Genomic DNA, 24,727 nt, shown 5'->3' with positions numbered 1-24,727 from the left:
GCTAGCATGGCAGTCCTAGTAAAGTAACCTAGATAGGGCTGAAGTAACTAGTCATTCCTCTGTCTGGTTTCCCAGTAAGTCCTGTCTTTGTGCCCATCTTGATCAGCACTTCTGGCTAGGTACTGCCCATGTTTCATCTCATTGAGTTCCAAGCTCTACATCAGCATTAACAGTGTCTGGTTCAGCTGGTAAGATACTTTGGAAGGTTGGCACTGTGTTTCCTGTATGTTTGTTCAGTCATGAGAATGCCGAATGTGCTTACGAAGTACTAGGTGATGGCACTAACGTGTGCCATGTAATCAATCATAAAAGACATCCCAAATGGCCATCAGCCTGCTGAGAGGCTGTCTCGGGAAGAGGGGTGCCTGTTCGCTGCACATGGCTATTTCGAGATCCTACTGGGACATAGGTATGAACTTTAATCCAAGAAAGGCCTTGTCAGCCCTATGTGGCAGCTTCCCTTTCTTGGATTGCATCAGGTGTTGTGAGACACCTGGGAGCATAACTCTACAAGCAACATGATCACTGTCTGGAGCCTGGCTCCAGCTATCTCTGCCTTCCCATCATCTAGAAGCAGAAGGGAAAGTCAAAAGCTCTATCATTTTCCTGTATTCTCCCCTGGTCTATCATTGCTTAATTGTATCCCTAATTCTTATTAAAGTTTGAGGTGAGTCATTGCCATGGTGAGGTGGAAACAGAGCTGAGCAAATTTAAGAGAGGAGGAGTGTCTTCCCATGTGAGCGTGCTGAGCAGGAAAACTCCCACAGCAGAGAGAAACTCCTATCACTTCATAGATGTGTTGCATCATCTGCTTGCTGCTGCCTCTAATTTAATGCTCTAAATCCCATATCAAAACACCTGTAGTCAAAAAAGAATATAAAATAGACTTGGAGTGGGAAATTCATGCCAATTAGACATGCAGATCTCTCTTAATCATCTGAGACCTTCTTCCAAGCTCACACAGGACTTAGAATTGTGGTCCTATACTGTCCTGTTGCATTGACTATCCACAGAACCCACTTCCCTCTCCACCACCAGAATAAAGTTGTAGGCTTAATCCAAGGTGGCTGCACTTTAGTGTCCTAAATGCATTTGATTTGTGGCTACAGTAGTTCAAGCTTGTAAAACACATGATGATCTCTTGTGGAAAAAAGCACTGTAGAACTGTAAAGCCGTTGTCACTGGGCAGATAATTTCTTTGTAATGAACTGGAAGACCTCCTCTACTTTACTGTGTAGGTACCATTATAATCCCTTGTACTTGCTGTTCTGGTTTCTGATGCAAATCCAAAAAAATCTTCTTTCGGAGGCTATGTTTTCCATCGTATCCCAGGCTACTGCTCCTTGTAACTTTGGATAGTTTAATGTGCCTCTGGCATTTTGGCACAGCTGGGAATATGTTGCTGTAGGCAGGGCAGGCTCCTTCAGGGTGATGGGGGGAGATCTGGACATGCGTGTGTATTCCATCATGGGATTAGGAGCACAGAATCCCAGAGTAGTTGAGACTGGAAAGGACCTGTGGACGTAATCTAGTCCAACCCCCATGCTCAAAGAATCTGCTTCCTCAGACAGTTTTAATAAGGCAGGGCTACAGCTCTTAATCTCCCTTTTCCCATCACTGAATCATTCCCTTTGGTATCCTGTGGCAGGACAGTAGGTTGTGCTGTTTTGCTTTTTGTACAGGTGAGATTCTGTTATGGGCTTGCTCTTGACTGGTGCCCCTGCTAGTTTAGAAGGTATGACTCCTGCTTAGTGATCACTTCAGCACAGAGGTTTCTACCATGAGACCGAACAGCTTCAGAATACATTTTTTCATCAGCTGCCATCCTAATTAGAGCGTTTGCTGGGAGCAGTACAGTTGCAGTGTCCCTGGTTTAGTATTTTACTGCTTTGTTTTTCTTCGCGGCCTTTAGGTAATATACTTGCAGACCATTTCGCAGAGTTTAAAGATTAAAATGAAAATCCATCATGAGGTCAGTGGGAGTTGAAGCCCCATCCTGAAAGAAAGGTGGGTGCAGAACTTCGCCCTTCGTTACTGAAATAAAAGAAGCTGCAAATTGATGGGCTGAACAGGAGCATGTCATCCACCAGGAAGCCATTTGCCCATGGATCAGGAGGTGAATGGGCATCACTGTGACCACCCAGTGATGTACCTGTTCGGATTAAGTCTTGTATTGAATGTGTCTGTAAAAGTAAGAAAAGCTTGGATCCCTCTGACTTGGCTTCTCCAGCTGGAGTGTCTAGGGCTCAGCTGTGGGGAGGTAGTAAGATATTTCATTTGTGTGTAACACAACTGAGTGATGATAGGACAGCATAAGAAAACATTGTATTCAGTATTTCCTCCCTTCTTCCATGTTCTACTTGAGAATGTTTGTGGGTTTATCTTCTATAAAATTGGGATTATAGTACCCACAAGTTGTTCTGACTTGCTGAGCTTCACCTGATGTGGGCAGTCTGAGACCAACCAATAATGGAGCACAAATTGAAGGTGTTCAGAGCTGGTTAAGCTAAGTAAGGCTTCCAGGTTGGGTTGCAAGAGAACCGTTTTTTTGTGAAAGGGTGGGACACCAAGGGAAATGTGTAAGTCATCTAAGCCACAGAGGGTTTTGCTAGGCAAATAAAAAAATTATTTTTATTCATCAGATACTGCCTGGATAATGATATCTCAGTTATTAATGGAGCAAATGTGGGAAGGATAGCCAAGAAATGCGAGGGCACTTTGAAGATGGAGGTAAATCTGCCATCCAAGAGGAAGCTAAGAGTTCCTGTTGGAATTGGAGTAGACAGCAATGCTCCAAAGGAAAAGAAAGGCTAGGGGAACACTGTGTCTGGCTGGATGTAATCAGGCACCTAATACTTCAGAAAATTACAGAATCACAGAATAATCAAGGTTGGAAGTGACCTCTGGAGATCACCTAGTCCAAGCCCCCTGCTAAAAGGTCAACTAGCGCAGGTTGCTCAGGACTGTGTCCTGTTGGATTTTGGGTAACTCCAGGGATGGGGAATCCACAACCTCTCTGGACATCCTGTTCCAGAGTTTAACACCCTCACAGTAAAAAGGTTTTTTCTTATATTTAAATGGAATTTCCTGGATTTCCGTTTGTGCCCTTTGCCTTTTTTCACTGGACACTAGTGTGAAGATCCTGGCTCTGTCTTCTTTACCCCCTCTCCTATCAGGTATTGATACACATTGATAAGATTCACACCCTTTCCCACCCCAAGCCTTCTCTGCTCAGGGATAAACAGTCTGACGGAGAGAATACGAAGTGGGGATGGTTGTAGGAGGTTGAACTAGTGTTACTGGGCAGATATTGGTAGTCTAAAGCCAACCTGGATGCTGCCCTCAGTAAATGGTGATGTACAAGTAATAAAGAATGGGACAAATGAGCTTTCTTGCTTTTTCCTTCCTTCTCTGTATCTTTTTTTCCTTTAGTACCTTTAATTAATGTCTGTTTTCTTGGCATTGTCCCAGATGTCTTCTGGGAATTGTTATCACTGGGTCTTTTATCTCTTGTGTTTGTCATTTAGTGTGATCCTGGCAGTCCCAAAAGCTAAGATATTTATGGTGAGTGAGTTCAGGTTGGTGCTTAGTTTATTCCCATGACCTGCAGTGATGAGCAGAATCAGTGTGGATAAAGCCTCAGGTCAAATTTTGAACTGGAGGTGAACTTTTATAGATGTTCAATACAGTTGGAGAATGGTGTTTCTCATTTTTAAAAAAAGAAACTTGCATATACTCAGTTTTGGGGAAGACAGTAGCTTAAATAAGGAAGTCCCAGAGATTAAGAGAGCAGCTGTCTCTGTTCAAGACACAAGAGGTCAGAGTGCAGTTTTTTTAGACCATAGACAAACGCTCATGCCTATGGATCTGTATCTGACACAACTGGACCATCTTCAGCTTGGCAAATGTGTGTCCCCCAAGATGAGTTATAAAAGCTCTCCTGTGCATTTTCCTTGTTGGCTAGTTGGTTACAAAAGCAAGCCTGTTCATACGTACCTGACATTACGTGTGTTTATATGTTTGATACCTAAGTGCTAAATCTAGCTGAATATGTAAATACTACAAAACCCATTAATTTTGCTTATACCAATTAATATATTGGGGGTTCAGGGAAGAGAGAAGGTTGGTTTTGGTTCTGCTTGTAGTTGCTTTAAAGCTAAGCATTTGGTCAATTACCCACCTGTACTGAGCTATTTTAAATTTATTTTCTACATTTGTTTTGGAAATGAGAACCCCCCAGAAGTAGTTAAATGTGAAAACCTCCATCATTGCTCCTATCAATGTGTCATATCTCCTCCCAAGAGAGATTTGTTAAAACTTGTCTTGGATTCAGTTTGTCTGTCTTGTTGAACCATTTGAATCACCTAAGGCAGAGAATCAGTTTCCCTATATTTCTGTAAAATAACAGAAGTAAGGGATCTGGATTCTGCAGAAAACAAACAAAAAGAAACCCCTTATCTTATTTAAGTAGAAAGGAAAAACCAGTTTCTTGTGCATGAGGGTTTCATTCCCAAACTCTTCGCATGGTATCTACCTACCTCTGCTGTTACTGTAGTAGGCCAAAATTATTGAGTGTGCATGTATAGAAAGGAAGCTGATGTGCAAACTTTAGAAGTTATGTGTCTAAACTACTGGAATTTGAAACTTTGCTGATGCTTCACAAAAGGTTTGAGTTGTATGCTTTTCAAAGGCTGATGGCACTGAGTTTCTTCTCTCTTGTTTTCCCTGCAGGTGTGTTACTAGACATCCAGCAGCACTTTGGAGTCAAAGACAGTGGGGCTGGCTTATTACAGACAGGTAAGAGTATTTGTTTTCTCGCTGGTTTTTATAACCTTCCACTTCTCAGAAGGGTGCCTTCAGGTTTCTTCATTTATGGCCCTTGGACACACTGGCTGTGAAGTACACTCTTACTAGGAAGATGAGTGAACATGAGGGGTTTTTTGGTTTTGATTTTCTGCTGGGTGGGAGATCAGGTATCAGAATGACTTGAGTGCAGAATGTGCCAAAAGCTAACAAGCCTAATGATGTTATTTATGACAACTAAATTCAAATAGGAGGTGCCAACTTCCCCTAGATCAGAAAACTCATGATAAACCAACAGCAGCATCCTGTTGTTCTCACTTCTCTTAACTCTCTGTAGGTTGGTAATAAGTGTGATGTATGATGCCCTTCATGTGCTCTACAGAGAATCTGCTGAATGTACAGTAATTGGGAGTACAGTGTGGCATGAAAATGTAAAACTCATCAGGACAAGTACTTGAGGATGAAAACTGCAGGAAAGGCTAACAATCATTGCATTCACAGTAACTCATGGATTAACAATATCCCTATGATTTTGGTAGTGTCAGCTTCAGACATTTCTCTCCTTGTGTGTAACGAAGAAGGATTATTGCAATCGTGATGTCCTTTTAATGTAGCAGACATTTTAATATTGCAGACATCTGCAGACAGAGCTGTACAACCCCAGGACAAACCCAGCTTTTCTGGCCTCTAGTCCTGAGGTGGTTTAGAGGAGTGCCTTTGTCAATGGGCTAGATTTGATGATGTTGAGTAGCGGTCTCATGTAGTTATGACAGCACATTTGGTCTTTATGGAGAGTTGAAAGGACTAGCTGGAGAGCAAATACAGTATTTTAAGGAGAGAAACAGTCTGGTTTGGAAATTTCCTATAGAATTATTAGTTGGAGTCATAGATTTGTGGTGCTGTGGTTGTCTTGTCACTGTCATCTGTCTGAGGGAACCACACTGGAACAATTATATCTCTGAAAAATTAGAATTCAATTAGGATTAGAAATAGTGTGCCAGAAAGACATTTTTTTCCATGCTTTTTTCCTTATGCTATCACAGTGGATCCCAAATGCCTGTCAGGAGCTTGTCCGTGAAACTGTAGGCAACAATAAAGTGTATAAAATAATTCATTCTTTACGATCACGCTAGAGGTGAAAATGTTCTGGAGCTCCATTATTTGGCCTTTGATTTCAAACTATGTGAACCACTGCAAGTATCTCCTCCTTTTTATTTTCTGCAACCTGTGACACAGCAGGGTCCTCACCTGTGGTTACAGCTTCTTGGTAATGTTGCAATACACACAATTAATAACAGTTTGTATTAGGGCTTTAAAAACTCTCTTCTTGTGGGACAGCAGAGTTCAGCTAAGCTGATGTGTACAGCACATGTCCAGAACAGAAAGCCTGAGCTTTACAAGTGTTACCGATTATAAGCAGCATCAATCAGTTATGCCCACAGTGGCACTGGTTGTCCGTCAGGCTCTTTTCTACAGCAATTATTTGTATTTATTTATTGTACTCAGAGGAACAAGTCCTCAATGTATCATTAGACATGAAGTGCCTTCAAGAAAATATTCTAGTGGAAAATGACACTTGCCAAAGCATATATTTAATCTTCATTCCCCTCAGTGGATGAAATCCTTCTGCAGATGATTTACTGACAGCAAATAAGAGCTAAGCTCCAACAGGGCATTTCATTTGTTAATTGCAAGAAACGTTATTTATTTCTCTAGCAAACATACAGGGCATCTGAAAACAGCATCACTGAGGTATTGCAAGATTGCTGCTGAGTGTGTCATACGTTTTGTAACTCATAGTTGTTGCTTAAAGAAAAGCAACATTTTTCTCTTGGTTTTTTGTTGATCTGAAAACTGAGGGCTTGACTTTGCCCCTGCAATATAGATAATAATGTATTAATCACAGCGCCATCACAGGAAGAGAGTTCTCACAAAATAAAACACCGTTTCACCTAAGTAAGAGTAGGGACACATAGCTGAAAACTTATTAAATGTATTACTTAAGCTTAACAAGTTTCTGTGTTGGCAGTTGGCCCATGTACCCTTAACCCTGGTGAAATAAAACACGCTGGCCTAGAACACCATAAACACTACTTTTAATCTTTTGTCTGCTCTCGATAAGTCTGACGTCTCTAGATGTGCAAATTGGGGAAAATGGATGCAGAGTGTAAAAGCATTTGACCAAGGTTGCAGAGGAAGCCTGTAGTAGAACTGGGGCCGGGACTGATGTCTCCCAGACCTCTGCCTTAACCTTGAACAGTTCGTTTGCAAGCAGACAGACAGAAATACCATTTTATTCCCAAGAGATGGTCCTGCTAACTAATTGAGTGATGTGAGACGAAAGACTGCTCATCCTGAATATGTCCTCTGAATAAAGAGTGGATTAGTCCTCAGGTTGTTAATCCTGCATCTAAATGAGTCCTAAATTAATTTACAATGTTAATGAGGGGGAGTGAAATGTGGTATTCACTGGCAGTTCATATCACTCATCAAACAGGCTTTAAAAAATAATAAAGAAAATCCTTTTAACTGAGAAACAAGCGTGCACACAGATTTAGGAAGAGGTGGTACTGAAAACTCAAACAGCAAGGGGAAAAGAAATCCACCAAAGGCAAGGTATGACCCTGCATTCATACCATAACCCATTCTTTGCAGGCAAAGCCAATCTCATAGCTCTCTCATTCCAAATGTTCAAAAGCCAATTCATACACTCTCAGCTTCTGGTGCTCTCTGGAAAGCAAAGGTGACTGGTTTCTTAGGAATTGCAAAGACAGAATTTGAATTTTTGTCTTCTTTTATATTAATCCCAAGATACAAGCTGCTCTTTGCCTAGGAGATATAATGAAAACTGGTTAGAGGGTCACTGTAGCTCCCTATACAGAAAAATCACAGAGACACTCCAGCCTCATCCATAATGGAAAGGAGCAGAACGTGGTAGTCTCTGCAGCAAGGATCCTGTGACAGCAAAGGACACACTGACAGATGGATCGCAATTGCTGCTTGCCTGGTAGCATTGTAGACCAACAGGCATATAATGATCTTGATTCCAGAGCCTCAGTTATCTCTTGATGCTGCTATAATTCTGTGCTGATCTTCCTTTTTAAAGCACTATGTACGCAGTTATAGAAATATTAGTTAAGTTCACTTAACTGTCCTACAGGTCTGCATCCAAGTTTTCTTGTGCTTTTCATTTCTTTTTGGTGGCTTTTCCCAGCTGGAGAAAGGGTAATCCTGGCTGGTCTCAGAAGGTGATAGAGCATCTCCTTGCCTGCTTGAGCTGTACAGCTGTAGTCAGTCAATACATTTATAAGCCAAACCACAGAAAAGGTCTTTCCCATGTGTGGAGTTAGGTAGGAGCAGCAATTTGGACTCACCAAAACTGCAGGCCTCTAAAAACACAAAGACTGAGAAGATGGACAACTAGATTTGTAGAACTGCTTCAAAATAGTGTTACATTTGCATATATACTTAGACCACATGAGTAGTGGCCCAATGCTGTACTCTGTTTTTCACTAGATTTCTTCCCCTTCTTTCTTCAATTTTTGTGCTTTATTGCTCTGTCTGCTTTCCTTGCCCTTGGATTTATTTTGCGTTTGTGTCTGTTGCCAGTGTCTATTTAGCACACCAGAGCTCTAATAATAATAGTGCCTGGCTCTCAATACAGTTTGTCTTCTGTAGATCTCATGATGTTTTATATAGGGAGGAATAATGAGGCTTGCCCTGTTCTACAGATGGGGAAACCAAGAAAGCCAGATGGGAGAAATGACCTGCCCAAAGTCACACAGTGGGTCTGAGGCAGAGCCAGAATGAGAACTGCAGTCCAGTTCCTGAACATGCAACGTTCAACTAGGTTAATGCTTAGAACCAGAGATTTGGTCCTTGTTAATGGGCACCTTAATCTTCTAGCCTAGGCAGCTCAAGCTCAGGGGAAGGCACATAGAGCAGTGGGGACTTTTGCAAGTGGAAACTGTAAGGCATCAAACGGAGGGTATGGCAAGGATTCCATTGAAATCCAGAGGGGGAAAGTGTCTGTCTTCAGAAAGAGCATAGGGATGTCATTAGAGGAAACCTTGGTAACCAAAAGTTTATACCATAAGGTCAGAAGAAAGGAAATGTGTAAGGAGCGAGAGATCTGGAAGGACTCATGAAAGGTGAATAATCATAGATAACTGGGGCTCTGAAAGAACTTGCCTCTGCTTATGTGGAGAGACATGGGCATTCTCCCAAATGCCTTTCAGCCCCTGGTTTCCCAGGAAGCCTAGCAATGCCAGGTACTTTCTTAAGTCTTGCTGTGGGCTCATTTTTCCTGTAAGGGTCAATCCCAGCTAAAACCTCTGTTCATTTGAAAAGTGAAAACTTTACCTACCTGAGTTCCCCTACCTCTTGAGCTGACCTAGTGTAACCTTGCACTAGATTGCAACCTTGCAAATACATTAGCAGCTCTGGTGTGCTGTGATTGTACCAACCAAGCTATAAGCATGTGCAGTGAGTAAGGATCTTGAAACAGTGGAGTGCAATGATGGGATAAATCAGACTTGCTAAATTGAAGGTTTTTCTTTCAACTCTCTTTGACTCCCATCATCTTGTCATTAGCTTATGATGACAGCTTATGCTGCTCAAACATTTTTTTATTTATTTTATTTTTCATACCTCCTCTGGATGCTAACCTTGAATATGTGTATATTACATGAGTTGCAGGTGCCGCATGTTTCTTTTCTACCATCTGCTTCTACCTGAATAGATACTGTCTTGCTCCTTATCTGTGCTATGCATAACTGAATCAGATCTTCATCTTTCACTTCCTACTGCTTAACTGTTCTTCTTGCTAGAACAGAGGACCTCATATTCTGGACACTTTCCTGTTTTCTATTTAAAATTCATGGGCTTTCCTTTTGAGTGAATGACTCCTTACACCAGACCACCTCCCAAGGCCCTGGTATCTGAGGTGTCCAAACCAGAAGTCGAGACCGAATGCTTTGTCGTTGCTCACCTTGATTTTTGACTGCAAATGATTTGGACCATCATGTCCTACCCAGGTCATGCCACTGTCATCTTCCCTTCCCCCAACCACGCTAAGCATTCTTAAATCCAGGTTGCTTCTCTGGCAATCTGGGGCTCTGCATGACAGGACAAGGTGGAGCTCTCTTTCTTCCAGAAGGAGATCCTCTAAGTTGTGTCAACAATGAGCAAAACCTTTGTCCCCATTTCCCCCTCCATACCTGATTTTGTATCATTTCTTGGGAACTTTTCCAGCCTTCTGTGGCATGCCGCTGATCTAGGGATTAAACAGTTTGTATAGGACAGCTCCAGTTTAAGCAATAAAGATGAAAAACCAGGGCTCTGCGTTCAATGTGCCTCGATTAATGTTGTGACAAGGGTAGGTCTTTTCCTTATCAAGGTAGAGTCAGTTGAGATAGTCCAGATCCTGATTATTTCCGGCATAAATCCTTTACAAGTTCCAACAGTCCTTTTTTCCTGTGTGCTAGTATGGTATCTGATATGGTAAGAAGTCATGGCAGTCTGAGAGTCTGATTCATGAAAGCAGTTAAGCCTATTTGGAAATCCCTCTGCAATCAAGAATGAAAGTACTTTCTCGAATCAGTGAGCAGGTTATAGGAAAATGTGTTTGTGCCCTAGCCCTGTCCCCCATACACCAAGGACCAAACTATAAAAATGCTGTTTACAGTGTGAACTCCCACTGGACAGCCCTAGATTGCAAAGTAAATAATCTTTGGTGGGGGAGAAGGGGCAGGGAAGTGAGGGGAAGATGTCCTTGCCTCCTGCTGATAGGAGGGAAATGCTTGAGCCAGTGTTGCACTTTGTCTTTTTATTGTACGTGTCAGCAAGTGAGTGCAGGCTACTAGAACAGGGAAACTCTCCAGACTGGCTTGTCTTCATTAACATCTTGATTTTATGATACTGCATAGCCACTAACACAACATAACAATTCATTTTCCCATCCTGTCTTCCTGCTTTGCAGAAGGAAGGTTTGTCCTAACTACTGGCCTTTCAGACAGGGCAGTTGTTGCAAGAGAAACTTGCACTTGTGCTGCCTGTGGCATGTCTGTTCTGTAAGTAGATATTGGCCTGTTTTCCCTTAGGCTGTAGTTCAAGCACCTCTTGCCAAGGTTGTGTTCACTTCTGTAATTTATTATAATAATGAGGGGAAAGATTTCCCACAGATTTTAGAGAAGTAGTTATCATTCCACCCAAAGTCCTAACAGTTTTTAACACAGCCTGTTCATCTCTCCTTACACATGTACCTCAAACCTCAGAATTTCATTCAGGCTCTTTATAGTGGAAGATGGGATTTTTGTTGGTATTGTGTAATTCTTTTAAACAACAACTTCCTCTTAGTACCAGCTATGCAATCTCATGTAGCAGGCATCTGCACTGTATTGTGTGTTTCATGCACAAATACTTCAGAAGGGCTAGTCTTGCCACCTTTGCTTTTTTCATTAACACCGTATTTGGAATTTTGAAAGAGGGAGATGAACATTTGAGTTACATTAACAGTTATTTTAATGTCATTATTAAACACCTAATGGCTACCAGTTGCTGGAAGAGAGGTGTGTACTTATATTCGATACCTCATAAGTAGCTTACTTTTTTCGCTCCCCCTCTGCAGTGACACTAAAAGCTTTTGGTAGTAAGTGGAAAACCTGCTTAGCTTTAATTATTGCTTTTCACTGAGCTTGTAAGTTTTAATTTTCAAGTGTGGTGACCAGAGGTGTGTTTGTATATGGTCTAAATCAGAAGGAGCCCTGTATTTTTTCTCAGTACCCTGATCTAGATCTGTACATGCAGTTGCTACTGATACCTGGTGGGCCCAATTTAGAGATGTTAGCCCAGAGGAGAAGATTTTTTGCCTTGACTTTAAGGGAAGTTGGTCTTCTATGAACTGGGAGTGGGAAAATAGAACTAACTTTCGTAGTACATTTTGTATATTTAATGTATTTCATCCCAGGGGAGCTATAAGTGTTCTCTCTTGAAAGGTTTATTTTAAGATTGGTTTGGTTTTGTCTTGCTTCCCACACCTGAAGAACTCTCATTTTCTTAGAGCACAAACCTACAGTTCTGCAGGGCAACATACTGTGTTGTGAAAAATGTAAGCAGCTATATTCATACAGGGATCTGAGATCAGGTGATAAAGAGGTCAGGCTTGGTCTGTGCCTGCTGGGAGATTTCCAAGTTAATATAGTAGAGTTGGAAGCATTGCTGTTGGAGGAGGTGTTTGATTTGAGAGAGAGATCATTTGGATAAACCAAATAGTCTTGACAGTGTGTAGGAGCTCTGGAGCGCTGTAGGTACTGTCTTGCAATGAAGCAAGAGCATTGCTGTTAGTTGTTGTAATGCTGCAGGCATTTGGTAGAGTCTGGAAGTGCCAGGGTGTTTTTGTAGCAGTGGGAATGTTGGGGTCCTAGACCGGCCCATATGGTCGTTTTGCTTCTCTAATGTGTCCTGTCTTGAGTTCCAGGTGGCTTTCCCTCTAAACCAGTGCTTCTCAAACCTTTTGGGCTGTGTACCAGACCACTCTGCATCCTTACAATCAAATTTTTATAGTGATTTATCATCAGACCACTGTAAAAGTGATATTGCTGTGTGGCTGGCTGCAAAAAAACTTGGTGTTACCTTGTGGAACACCATTTTGGGAACCATAGCCTTTAACTGTTACAAGCTGCTGAAACAGGTGGTGTGTTCCAGGTAGAAGCAACTACATTTCTTCAGTGTGGGCTGCAGTTAATTCCCCTGTATAGACCCATACACACTTGAGGAGGAGTGACTCATTGGTAGACACATATACCTGGCTTTGAAAATGAATTCCAGGCCATCAGTTACGTAAAAAGTGAACATTCCTCTTGGTATTCGGTAGTGTTACCAGCCTGCAGAACTAGATTCCAATTAACACAAGTAAGTCTGAATTGCATGAATGGTATATTGTTGCACCAAGTCAAAAGAAATCTCCCAGTGCACTCCCTTTACCTCCATTATGTGCGCATATTCCAGGATTTTTCTTGTATGCTGTTGTAAGGTTATAGAGCAAAGACCAATTTTTGGCTTAGATTATGCAGGGAACCTGGTTTTGGAGGGAAAATACTACCGACCATAATCCATCACTTACCCCAATTCAAAGTTAGTTCTCCCAAAAAATGAAAATGTACATAAACATTTTTTGCTAAAACTGCCTTCAGTTGTTTTCAAGTTTTAGTCAAGTGACTGAGGATGGCTTAGGTTTTTAAATCTCGGACGGATGAATAGGAGGAGGAGGGGTTCACACACATTCTTGTGTTCTTTGCCGCTGCAAGCAGGGAAGTGCTTTGGTTTTCAGTGGAAAGGATGTTTTCCAGGAAAGTTCAGTTCTGAACCTCTTTTATTCCCCCACTCAGTAATACATCAGGTTATTCCTAATTAAACATTTGGACAGTTTTAACCATTTCCTCTTTCCAACCCTTCCATCCACTAATGTTTACAGAAGCAAGATTTATTTTACATATTCTCCTACTGCATCATTCTCCTTGCTCCTTGTAGATGAACTGAATTGGAAAAGTGGCAACTCTAATTTATTCTCTTGTGGGACAGTAGTGTTGAAGTGTGAGCATTAATGGTAATACACCTTTTCTGCAAAGAGTTGCCTTAAAGGACTAAGATGTTATAACAACTTTAACTTGCTTATTTGGAGCTACACTAATTTTAAATGGATGGTTACAATAAATTACAATTGGGGTAGACAATTACAATTGGAAGTGAATTAGGGAGGCAGTACAGGTAAAGCAGTTTGAGCTTTGATTTCTTTTTACAGTTCTACTGATGGCACTGGCCAAAGTGCTCTCTTCTCTGGGTCTTTTCCCTGTTCCTTTTCTTCTCTAAATCATCAATTTGTAGAAGCAAGGTGATCACCTACCCTGTAAGCCTGTGATGAAGTGCTTGTTAAAACTGACCTTGTTAAGAGTTTTGGCCAAGTGAAGTTTTCAGGATAGGATTTGTCTGTCTGGTGTTTTGGGGGGCTTGGGTTTGTTTTGTTTTGTTTTCCTTGAAGGATATGTGAAATATGCTCCAAATTCTTTGTTTTTAATTCCGCCTTAATCACAGTTTCTGGTTTTATCCTTGCCTCTACCCACCCTGGGATTTGAGTGGTTCTGGTCACCACAGCAATTGATGGTATTAGCTGTCAGCTCCGTGCTTGTATGTTCAGCACCCTGTGGCTTTGTCCAAACTACCTGGCAATATAAATAACAATAAAATTGCCTTAGTGCCCATGGCCGCACCTTTTGAACACTAGAAATCATTGACAAAGTCTGACAAAGAAGGGTACTTTTCCATGAGAGCCTTTGTGACTGCAATGGGTCATGTAAGAAAGACAAGTGAGTTAAAGAATAACTTTGCCACAAAAAAAAGGCTGATTTTTTATTTTTTTTTTGCTTACTCTGGAATGTGCAGGGTGCTTTAGAGATCCATGTGTCTTTGAACTGAGTTGCATTCAATTTAAGCATATGGGCTGTTTTTAAAAGCAGCCTTCCTTTTTACAGGTGTAGTTTAGGATATATAAATGCTTAACTTACTAATTGTGCCTGCAAATCAAAGTAGTTAAGTGGCACTAATTCCATCAGCAAAATTGCTTCCAGGGTAAATTGCAAGCTCAAAATTAGTGATTGAGTTGACGATCCTTTAAAAACCTGATACTAAAAATAGGTATTAGTTCAGAAGGGCTGATGTAAAGAGTTATTATGGTGAGAACCATGCAAGTGTTTGACTAGATAACTCCATCTCCTTTATCAATCTTCTTGAAGGTACAATTACAGAACAGGAACATGAAAATGTCTCATAATTTTTGCTGGTTTGGTGTGTCCCCCCCCATCCCCTGTTTTGTTTTTAAATTGACATTTTCCACCATCAAAATGCTGCCCGTATGATGTCCCCCAAGCAGGGGCTCACAGGAGCACTGCTGGAATGTACAAATCTAAGGTACTACTGTTTTGCTATAGCTCGCGATGCTGAAAATGTCATCAGCTATGTGGTTGCTTTTGCTTAGTCATGTGGGCCTAGAAAGAGGATCTGTCTCTAGAGGTTATTTTGTTGCATTTCGTATAAAATGTGATGAGACCTTCTTATGAAGAAACCTACTTCAGGATGTTCAGCTTCCCTAGTATCTGTCATGATCTGTCAAAACACCAGCCTTGCAAGTTGGCTATTATGCTGAAGGTACTTGGAGTTTGTTGGCTACAGAGTCACTGTCAAGGGACAGATATTTTAGATGTGGATACAATAATAAGTGGAATCTAGTAGACTAGTGCCCTGCTCTGGCTCTTGTACTGTCCAGTGTCCTGGGCCATTAGTGTGCAAAATCTGTTGTTTACAAGGGACATTCAGGTTTGGGCATGTGAAGTGAAACAGAGATGAGCTTTAGAAACATGACCTTCCAGCTCCTCACAAGACCAGTGAGGCTAAATCCACAAACGTGTGTCTCACCTGCCGATGGGTGAGGTCTTGGTGCTCCATTGCGGTGTGGGTCTGCACAGTGCCCTGCCTCTGTCAGCTGGCATCACTGGCCGAGAAGCACGGGTGGTTTCATTTCTGTTTTACCCGTCTGGAGCCTTCAGTTACTGCCAGCTTTTTGGCTAATGTAGCAATCATGCTGCGTGTTAACGGCTTTGAAAGCCATGGATGTGATAATGTGGCAAATTATTAGCAAGTATGATACAAAATATGTCATATTTGGGGGGAGGGTGGCAAGACAAAGAGAAAATATTAAAAGAAAATGTCTTCGGAAAAAAATGCAGAGAGAGAACAGATTTTCCTGAAAAGCAAGTTGTCCAAAGTTGCCCTTGTTCTCACTGAGGATGTTTTATGGCAGCAAAGGTAATAATACAGGATATTATACAATGGATGTTGAATTTTCACTAAAAGCTCCCTAGTGAGATATTCCTACCAGCTGCTAATGTTATGCCTTCCAATGACTTGGACAATACGGTATATGACCCACTGAGCTGAGAAAATGTTTGCATTGTATATAAAAGACGTTAATTTTCCTTGTTTGTACTTACTGAACTTGTTCGTTTTGGATTCATAGTCCAGAAACTAGACTCCATTGTCTAGTCACAAGACAAATAAACGGCTGGCAACACCATGACCAGTTTTCCCCCCAAGGTTCAGTTTTCAGCTGTATAGGACTGCTAGTAACAAAGCTCAGCTGGCATCTTGGGACTTTTGTGATGGTGTGGTCTCTAGGGAGGGGAGTGGAATAGGCGCTGAACACAAACTGACTTCACATGGGCCACCAGTCAGTCATCAGTCTCACCTACATATTTAGGCCTAACTGAAATGTTTTTTTTTAATACGCTAACAATGCCTGGATTCACCAAATATTGTCTTTCCTTTTTTCCATTAATGTAATTGATGATGCATGAAGGCATTGAATTTGCAAACCTTGCGCATTGCAGTATTCATTTCAGTATGTTGTTTTCCAGTAGCTCTCATTCTGCCAGAAAGATACTAGGCAGAAGAAATTTAAAATGAGGGATTATTTAAACCAGGGTGCAGTCATGCTATTGAAACTACTTTTAACCCTGGGATCATTTACAGAGGTCATGTTCTTTTATCCACAGATGCAAGTTTAGTTGCAGAGCTCACTCCTGGAGCTGCAGTTCAACTTGGTATTGAAGTGTTTTTGCACGTCAGGGATGACACTTTGGAAATTCATGTGGGTGATAATCTTAGAAATAACAACTCTAAGACAGACAGAGACCCGATTTATTCTCCAGTGTAGTTATGATCCTTTTCCTTTTACAAACCATGGCAAATTAAACATTGCGATACGTCAATATTTCAACAATTTCCTTAAATGAATTTATCCCTTTTTGAAGGCCACCCAGCCACTCTGAAACACTTGCTCGTTGTCTAAATTGCCATTTATAACAGCAAGAGGCAAGAGCATTTCTAAATACTGCCAGCAAAATTGAATCAGTGAATAATTTCTCTTGAATAGCACTAGCCACTTAAATTGTGAGAGAGGCTTCCTTACGTACTCTGTGATCCCCCTTCATTGTAGGATGAAGACTTCTTGTCATTGTAGGTGTTTATTCGTGGTCTGCTGTTTGTTCAGCTCTCTTGTCCTACTAGTCAATACATAATTGCAAATTGCAGTCCATAGCAATGTTTCTTTGTATTTACTTTGTGGTACAAAAGCCTATCGAAACGTTGCTGGTGTTTGAAAAAGTAGATGGGTAAGCCTGTGGCTCTGTACCCTGGCAGAGAGTTGTTTAATTGCTGGTGGGCATCGTGTGGAATTGGATAGGAAGTGGGAAGTGTTGATGTCCCCTATCCTGAGCTCAGACCACTGCTTCTTAGGTGATGATGAGACTCCCTCTAAAGCGTGCTGGACACTCAAATCTGTGGGAGTTGAGGGTATTCTGGATGTTGTAAGATCATGTTCTTAACTTCTCTGGCTTGCTCATGGAGCTTGTTAGGAGGTTGGGGTTTGGTGGTTGTCTGGAAAGCCTGTCTCTTGTAGTTAGATGACAGTGCCCAAGAGAAGCACAGGTGGAGTTACCTGCTGTCCTTAACAGCATGGTCACAGCTGAGAGGCTAGAGCCTTGTTTTCTGCCAAAGGTAGATCTTGCTGTCTGGCACATCCAGACTCCTCCCTGACCCGCGCTGTACTGTTAGTCAGCCTAGGTTGGAGGTTCAGTGTTTTATTTCCTGGCCCTTCCAGCTACTGGTGAACTGTTTTTGTCTAAACACACAGTGTCTGTGGCTGTGCAAGTGTAATGACTGGGGTAATAAAACAAGTAAGAATTAGTTCAGGGTACAGGGTAAGTGAAAGGGCAAATGGTTCCTTCCTTGCCTTTTAGAGAATTCGTGACTCACAATGAAACTAGACAGCAAGTGCATTTACACACACGACACTCTTGGCCAATGTGTCTAGTCCAATGCAGCCAGCCAGCCCCGGCCCCTGTGTGTACTCACATTTTGTCTTCACATGCATGCCCTTCACTTCCTCCTTACGGGAGTAGTTTTACAGATTATCTGTATTATTAATTTGCTCATTCTTAAAAATAAGGGGGGGGGGGAGTGTAATGTAAAAGCACATAAAGTAATGAACGTCTTAAAAAGGTAGGGTGTGTGTTTTTCTTATGTTTTCTTCGTAATGCAGAAACAATCAGTACAGGTCAGTTTGCCAGAAAGCACTCCAAAAACTTATCAGTGAACAGTTAGCTTGTGGAAATGAATGCCACAAGGGGTGTTGTCAGGGCCAGAGCTTAAAAGACCAGATCTTCATGTGGATAACACCTTATAATTCTTGGGAGGGCTTAAGCCAGCCTCTGAGTAATTCAGCTGCCTGTGTAGGAATTTTGTGTACTTTCCTCGGAAGGATCTCATTGCTGTCACTGTCACAGACAGGATGCAAGACTACATGGTTTTCTGATCTGTTGCCATTGTTCTAATGTTTTATGAAATGGTGTCCTGAGGTTACATGAAAGATCTTTTATTGGGGGACTTGTTATTATTTATACGCTGCCAACACCTTAGGCAGAAAGATGGACACTGCTGTTAAGGAGAAACTGAGTTTCCATCAAGAGATGCTTTTCCCTCCTTCTGTGTCGCTGCTTTGAATTGAAACCCAGTCAGCACTGTAGAAATTTCCTCTGTAAAGTTAGCGTGGTTTTGGTCCAGTCCCTGGTGGGTGGTAGCTTACATAGCAAGAGCTGTCATTGCAGGAGATAACTATTGTATTTTACAGGCAACTCAGAAAAAAACAGGCAACTAAGCAGGACAAAATACTGAAATTCCCTCTGTGGCCAGCAAGCAGCTTTTAAGAAGTAAAGGTTTGGTGGGCAGTGTTAAGAAATGTATGTGCTTCCTCCACAAATAAATATGAAGCTATTATATCAAGCACTAAGATCCCTGGGAGGGAGGGAAAGTTGGAGGAAAAACTTTGAGGAAAGTATGAAAATCCCAGGCTGTTGGATTAGCATCAAACAAAAGCAATCACCCACAATTGCTTTTGCATCCATATCTTCTGTGGATTTTAGCATATTCCCATTCCACGATGATTTCTATTCCTGAAAAAATGAATTCGCGTGAAGCTGCAGATGGCAGGATTTTAAGAGCAATACCCCTTGTTGGTGTTGCCTGCATCTTAGAGCAAGTGAATAAAACCCAGGTATTTCAGATGTCCTCTTGAAGTTCTTGTGATCAGAGGTAATATATTTTCATCCCTTAAAATTCAGTTTAATCTCACAAGCGTTTGCCTTCCTCCGGATAACTAGAGGCAGGCAGTGTAAGACCAGGGTGAAGTTCGTCTCTTTAGAAATTTAGAAAGTTTTGAACTGACCTCCGTGAAGGAAGTTAGCTACAATACACAGAGATGAATCAGCAATTTTCCCTTCAGATTGATAGTTTTCTTAGTTATTGAGGTTTTATTGACTTTTAAAAGATGCCATTTTCCTGGACTGCTAAAAGCACTCTTGAAGATGTATGGCTTGAATTGGAAAGGTAACAATTTTGCAGAAGAATGGTGTGAAAGCAGTTTGCTTACCAAACTCTGACACACTTCTATTTGCACGTGTACAAATGCATGTTGTGAATATAATTCCTTGTCCTTCCCTGCAAAGACATTGGTGCTCTGCTCCTGCACTTCGGTGATAACACCGAAGCAGACCTGGAGTGCACTGGAGGTCTCTTGTTAACCCCAAAGCGTTTCCTGTCCATTTGCCCTGTGTTTACATGCTTTCCCGAGCAATTTCTGGAACATGTAATCTGCAGATATGTCTTCATATCTTCGAGTTTTAACTCGCAGTAGGACAGCTTTGGTGGATGTGAATGATAGACATTAAAAGCTTGAGAGCAAAGTCTCATTTCATACCTCTGTCCTGGTCGGAGTAGAAATTGTTTGTAATGAGGCTGTCAGTGCTGTGTTAGTTGATAGCCAATTGCATAATTAAAATGAGAGTATGGCCATTTTCCCTTCAAAAAAGGGAGCATGTGTTTTGCCAAGCCCACTAGAAATGGTACAACAGCCCCCTAAAGAATTGTAATGATAATTAAAAAGAAATCAATCAGTCCCACTGGCTGCCTGGAGAGAATGCCAGAAAAGAACTGTGTTGTTCCCCCCCCACTTGTTTCCAAAGCACAGCCATGTGGATTTGCAAGGCTTTGATGTTGCTTTTCCTTGCCCCTCTCAGCGTACCCTCAGTTCCCACCAGCACAGCCCTCAGGACTGATAGCTGCAAAATCTCCCCTGAGCTTGCAGTCCTGGTGGAAGGCGATGGCTGAGGGTCTCTTTCTGGCCGAGACTGCTAGCAAAACCAGCATCTGTGCACTAGCCTTCACCGAATCCCTTACCCTGTAATGGAACTGTGACTGAGTTAGCCGTCCTGTGCCCTAGCTGTTTGTACGGCATATTTATGAAGTATATGTTTGGTCACTGCAGGGCTTCTCCCGCTTTGTAAATGCAACCAGCAGCTATTAGAAACTCATGTAGAGGTTAGCAAGGCATTCCTGCTGCAGAATAGTAATTTATTTGTGAATTTCTTTTTAAAAACAAACCCGAACAAACCTGAAGTCTGACAAAAGCTCGGGGATAAGAATATGTCAGATGAACACTTCTTTTAGCAAATTTCCGTGAGTATGGTGGTATGACAAGCTCTTGACTCCACTCTGAAGAGAAGGGGAAGCACTTCCTGTTGCATTGTTTTTCTTAGGAAGCTGCTGTTGGTAAATTACTTGTAGCAAATAATTTATTAGTAATACACCGTACTTTCAAAGTGTCTCCTCTGTCTCCTGTTCTCTGTTGCTGCAGGAAGTAGGTTTTGAGATTGATTTCTCTTTGAGACAGAATAACTCCTGTTGCACACTAGTTAATTATTTGAAATTAAAATATTAGTTGAGGTAGGATGCAGGATTAGTGGTACAGTAGTAAAGAAGGATGATAAACCTCATTTTAGGATGAAAACAGTCTTCCCCCTCTATCTCAAATTGGAAACAAGGAACATTTCTCTTTATACCAGATACAAATGATGTATCATTCTATGAAGAGAAAAACAGATTTAAAGTATTTTATTGCTCATTAAATCTAATTCATGGTACTCAATGCAGATTTCAAGGATCAAGGGATTTAGATTATTCTGCATTATCAGCTTTAGGCTGTCATTTCTTGCTGTGCACACTGTGGTCGAAAAGGCTTTGTGGGCAAAGGAGCGCGTAACTGTTCCTACCCTAAGGAAACTGGCTTGCTTCTGGCTACCCATTTATACTGCCTGCCTGGCACTTGCACTGCTGGGCCATAGATCTGGGACCCTGCCAGAAAAGATACAAATTTAGGTTTCAGTCCTCAACAGTTCCCTGATTTTGCTCTCCAGATGGCCACACAAGCTCTAGTACTGGCACAAGGGAAAGTCTGACCAGTTCTTTTAAAAGATCCCACCTTTGTTTCCAAAGGCTTCTGTGAAAGCGGTTGTAGCGTGTGCCTGGTATCATCATTGCAATGGAAAAGAAAGATACCAAGCAGAGGAAGGGACTAGAATAAGACAGAGGTCCTTTGGGTTTGTGGTTATTTAAATGCTTTTCTTAAGATACCTTTCTCTAGCCCTGATACCTGGGTACAGGTGCCTTGTCCTCCTGGCAAAAGAGAGCAGCCCTCCTCCCTGCTGGAGTTTTATTTGTGATTGAAACTCTCAGATGGGTGGCACATGTGCAGACTGTCCTGGAAAACTGCACAGAAAGGGAAAAGCAAAACGGCTATTCTTTCAGATGCAGACTTCTGTGTGTGCTAGGAGTCATTACTGGCTTTTTCTAGAACAGCAGCTAAAATTGTTTTAGGTGTATTTTAGTCATGTTGAGGCGAAACCAATCTTGTAGCAGTGTCACTTATAATGTTGCAGTGCTGCAAAGCTATTGACCAATCTCTGTACCTCTGGGATCTCATGTCTAATTCAGGATCGACCAGAATGGATACAAATCCATCCTAATTGGCTAGCTAAGTTAATGAAATTTCCCTGCAACTGATTGCACAATGGCAAACCGACCCATGTCACGCATTGTGTGAGCACTGAGGCTGCAGCCAGGAAGGGGTGATGTCCTCTTTTGCTCCACTGTGTTAACTGGCTAAGTGCTCAGTCAGAGCCAGTTAAGTCAAATGGAGAAGAAATTGCAAGGGGACAAAGCTTCTGTTAACAGACTGGGTACTTCATCACTTTGCCTTGTGAGTGTGCATGTGCAGGGTCAAAGTCACCTGTGGTTTTAGAAATGTAACTGTGAACCACGTTCCAGCTTTTAGAAATAATTTTAGGTGCAACTCAATAACATGTTAATAAGCCGTTGCCTAATCAAGCTGGTGGAAATGATGCAGATGCAATTTTGTCATCCTAATTATTTTTTTTCAGAATAACGTGGGAATAGTTGTACCAGTCCAGACCAGAGGTCCTTTTAGTATGTTATTCAGTCTTTGGTTGTGATCAATAGCACATATATAGGGAAAAAAATAAAAGACTAGGACAAGAGTATGGTGATAGTTCCCTGGTACACCCTGTCAACTGCATAGCTGAGGACTTTCTGAACAAGAGGAATTATCTTTAACAGTCCTTAAATTAGTATTCTTTTAGGACTTTGTCCAGTCCTGTTCTGAAAGAACATAAACTCTGAGCTGTGATAAAATCCCAATGTTTAGTTAAGTTTTGTGCATGAAATGTCTCCTTTGGTTTGAATTTTGCAGCTGCCAGTCTTATTTGATGCCACCTGGTCAGTCTTCTAAGAGAGGGGCTGGTTCAGTTTTCCTCTCTTCCATGGTACTCATGGTGCTGGATCTCTTCTATATCCCACATCAGTTGTTCCTTTTCCAGTATGTTTCATGTTTTACTGTAAAAGGACCTGTTTCATCCTTTTGACAATTCTTTTTGATGCTGTCTGTACTTTTCCCAGTAATAATCTTTTATGTTACAGGGATGCAGTAAACTTAGAAATACTAAAACATGTTTTCTGGTAAAGAGGTTCTGATCTCTGTTGCCACTGGGGATTCGTAAGGAGTTATATCTAAACAAAAAATTCAGCTCTAATGCCCACTGAATCAAGTGGGAGTCCTGCCGTTAACTTTGGTCAGGAATCTAAATCAAACCACGCTAAAAGCATTTTGCATAAAAACAACTCAAAAGTGGAAGTGGCTGTAAAACAAAAGTGGCCTTGACTTACTTAATCATTCGTTTCTGAACGGCAAGAAATGCAAAAGCAGGGTTTAAACACTGACAGACAAGCTCATTTTCTGGGTTCTGCTGTTAAGTGTCAGCAGTCTAATGCTGTCTTAGGCAATAATTTGCATGGCTTTTGTATGGCACTGCCATGGAAAGCAAACTCTGCCACAGCCTCCTGTTCCTGCCCTCTCTTTTTGGCTGCCATGTAATGAACCAGGTCGTGGAACTGACCCAGGTGTGACGATTTTTTTTTTTAACTGATGGGGAGAGGTGGTCTGCTCCTCCTGAAATGTTCTCATGGGTAAATTTTAATCCCCCAGTCAAACACATGCTGTAGCCATAGAAGACATTCTGCTAGCAAATACACTATTTATTTCATTGCAAAAGATGTTCATCAGGGCTAGCTATCTATTGGTGTCCTGGAATCAGCTCACTGCAGGGTCAAGCAAGCACTGGTTTAGGCACAAGGGAAGCGGTGGACTGTAAGCTGTACACTGGAACTGTTCTTTTGGATTGCTGCCTGCAGCCTTGTATTGTGAAGCACATCTCTAGGAACACAGTAACTGGTTTATTGATGTTTAGGTTGCCCAAATCGCTTTAAAACAATGGTAATGTCACCACTGTAATTCCCAAAGTGAAAAGCAGAAGGTAGGTTTGGGTTTTTCCTCTTTTCTTTTTACATTATGTTGTCTCTGTACAGCTGTTCAAAATTTAATCTAGTAGCAAGTTAGCTCCTGCTGCAAGTAAATTTGCTGGACATCCAGAGAGACTGAACAGCACAGTAAAATGCTGGCTTTTACACTGTACACTTAGGTAAAAAATTTGAGTGCTGTTTTAGATCTTGGCTTTTAATTCAAAGCCATTTTTTTCTTGCCTTTACAACACTGATTGCCTGAATCAGGAAACCCAGACTGATTTCAAACTTTGAAATGTTATAGCAGTATTTGTGAGGCCTAAGTGAGAGAAACATCATTACTACTCTAGGGAGTTCTGGTATGCTGTGGACCATAGAAGGGAGCACCATAGGTTGATCAGCTTAGGTCTATAGAAAGTAGGCTGCGAACATTGTTTATCTTTCCTTTAAGTTGGTATGGGAGGCAGTATATATTATGGCAGGGGTCGTGTTCCCTGCAGTGTGTTGTACCTGATCATTTCTGGGTCTCTCTCTGCCTTCTAGTTACGAGCAGTCACACTGCTGGCTGCAGGCACTTGCCTGTCTCAGCCCGCCAGTAGCAGCGCCGGTGTCTGCCAGAGCAGTTGACAGCTCACTGGTTATAGGCACCTCTCACAGGTGGTGATCAAACTGTCCTCTATCCTCTGAACAGCCCTTAAAATGGGCTCTTTAGAAGACCAGAATGACAGTAGTTCATGTCTTACAGCTATGGTTTTACTTCCACTACTGGACATGCAGCTGTACTTGCAGATGGGTTTGTTGAGTTGAATGTTTCGTGGTTTGATTTGTATTCGAATGGTTTTTTCTGTAAGCCTACTCATGTAAGGAACTGCCATGGCCACTGGACTCTAGTCTTTGCCAGTCTGTGGGCAACTGTACTCGTGTGTAAGGGTTGTTTCCCTTTTTAACCTTCACTTTTGTTAGAGTTATTTCTTGTAGCTGTTGTCTAGGCACTTGGGACTGAAGACGAATACTTCTCCATCCCTGTGCAGCAATGCACAGAGTGAGTGAAATCTCTCTCACATCTGTAACATCACATACTCACCACTGTATAGATCAATGATATACT

General features: G+C 41.7%; 1 protein-coding gene across 1 annotated transcript in view; it reads left to right on the top strand.

Moving 5' to 3' along the window:
- The first annotated feature begins 2,705 nt into the window (after positions 1–2,705).
- Positions 2,706–24,727, top strand: part of SPNS2 (spinster homolog 2 (Drosophila)) — an 85,196-nt gene continuing 63,174 nt past the window's right edge. The window contains exons 1-2 of the mRNA XM_010573897.1: positions 2,706–2,730; positions 4,732–4,797. Of these exons, the coding sequence (XP_010572199.1) occupies positions 2,706–2,730; positions 4,732–4,797 (91 nt within the window). The remainder of the gene's footprint in view (positions 2,731–4,731; positions 4,798–24,727) is intronic.

The sequence above is a fragment of the Haliaeetus leucocephalus genome, unplaced genomic scaffold (assembly GCF_000737465.1).
Source record: "Haliaeetus leucocephalus isolate CR32 unplaced genomic scaffold, Haliaeetus_leucocephalus-4.0 Scaffold395, whole genome shotgun sequence".
Lineage (NCBI taxonomy): Eukaryota > Metazoa > Chordata > Aves > Accipitriformes > Accipitridae > Haliaeetus > Haliaeetus leucocephalus.
Note: the sequence above shows the minus strand (reverse complement) of the source record. Positions and strands in the feature narration are given on the sequence as shown.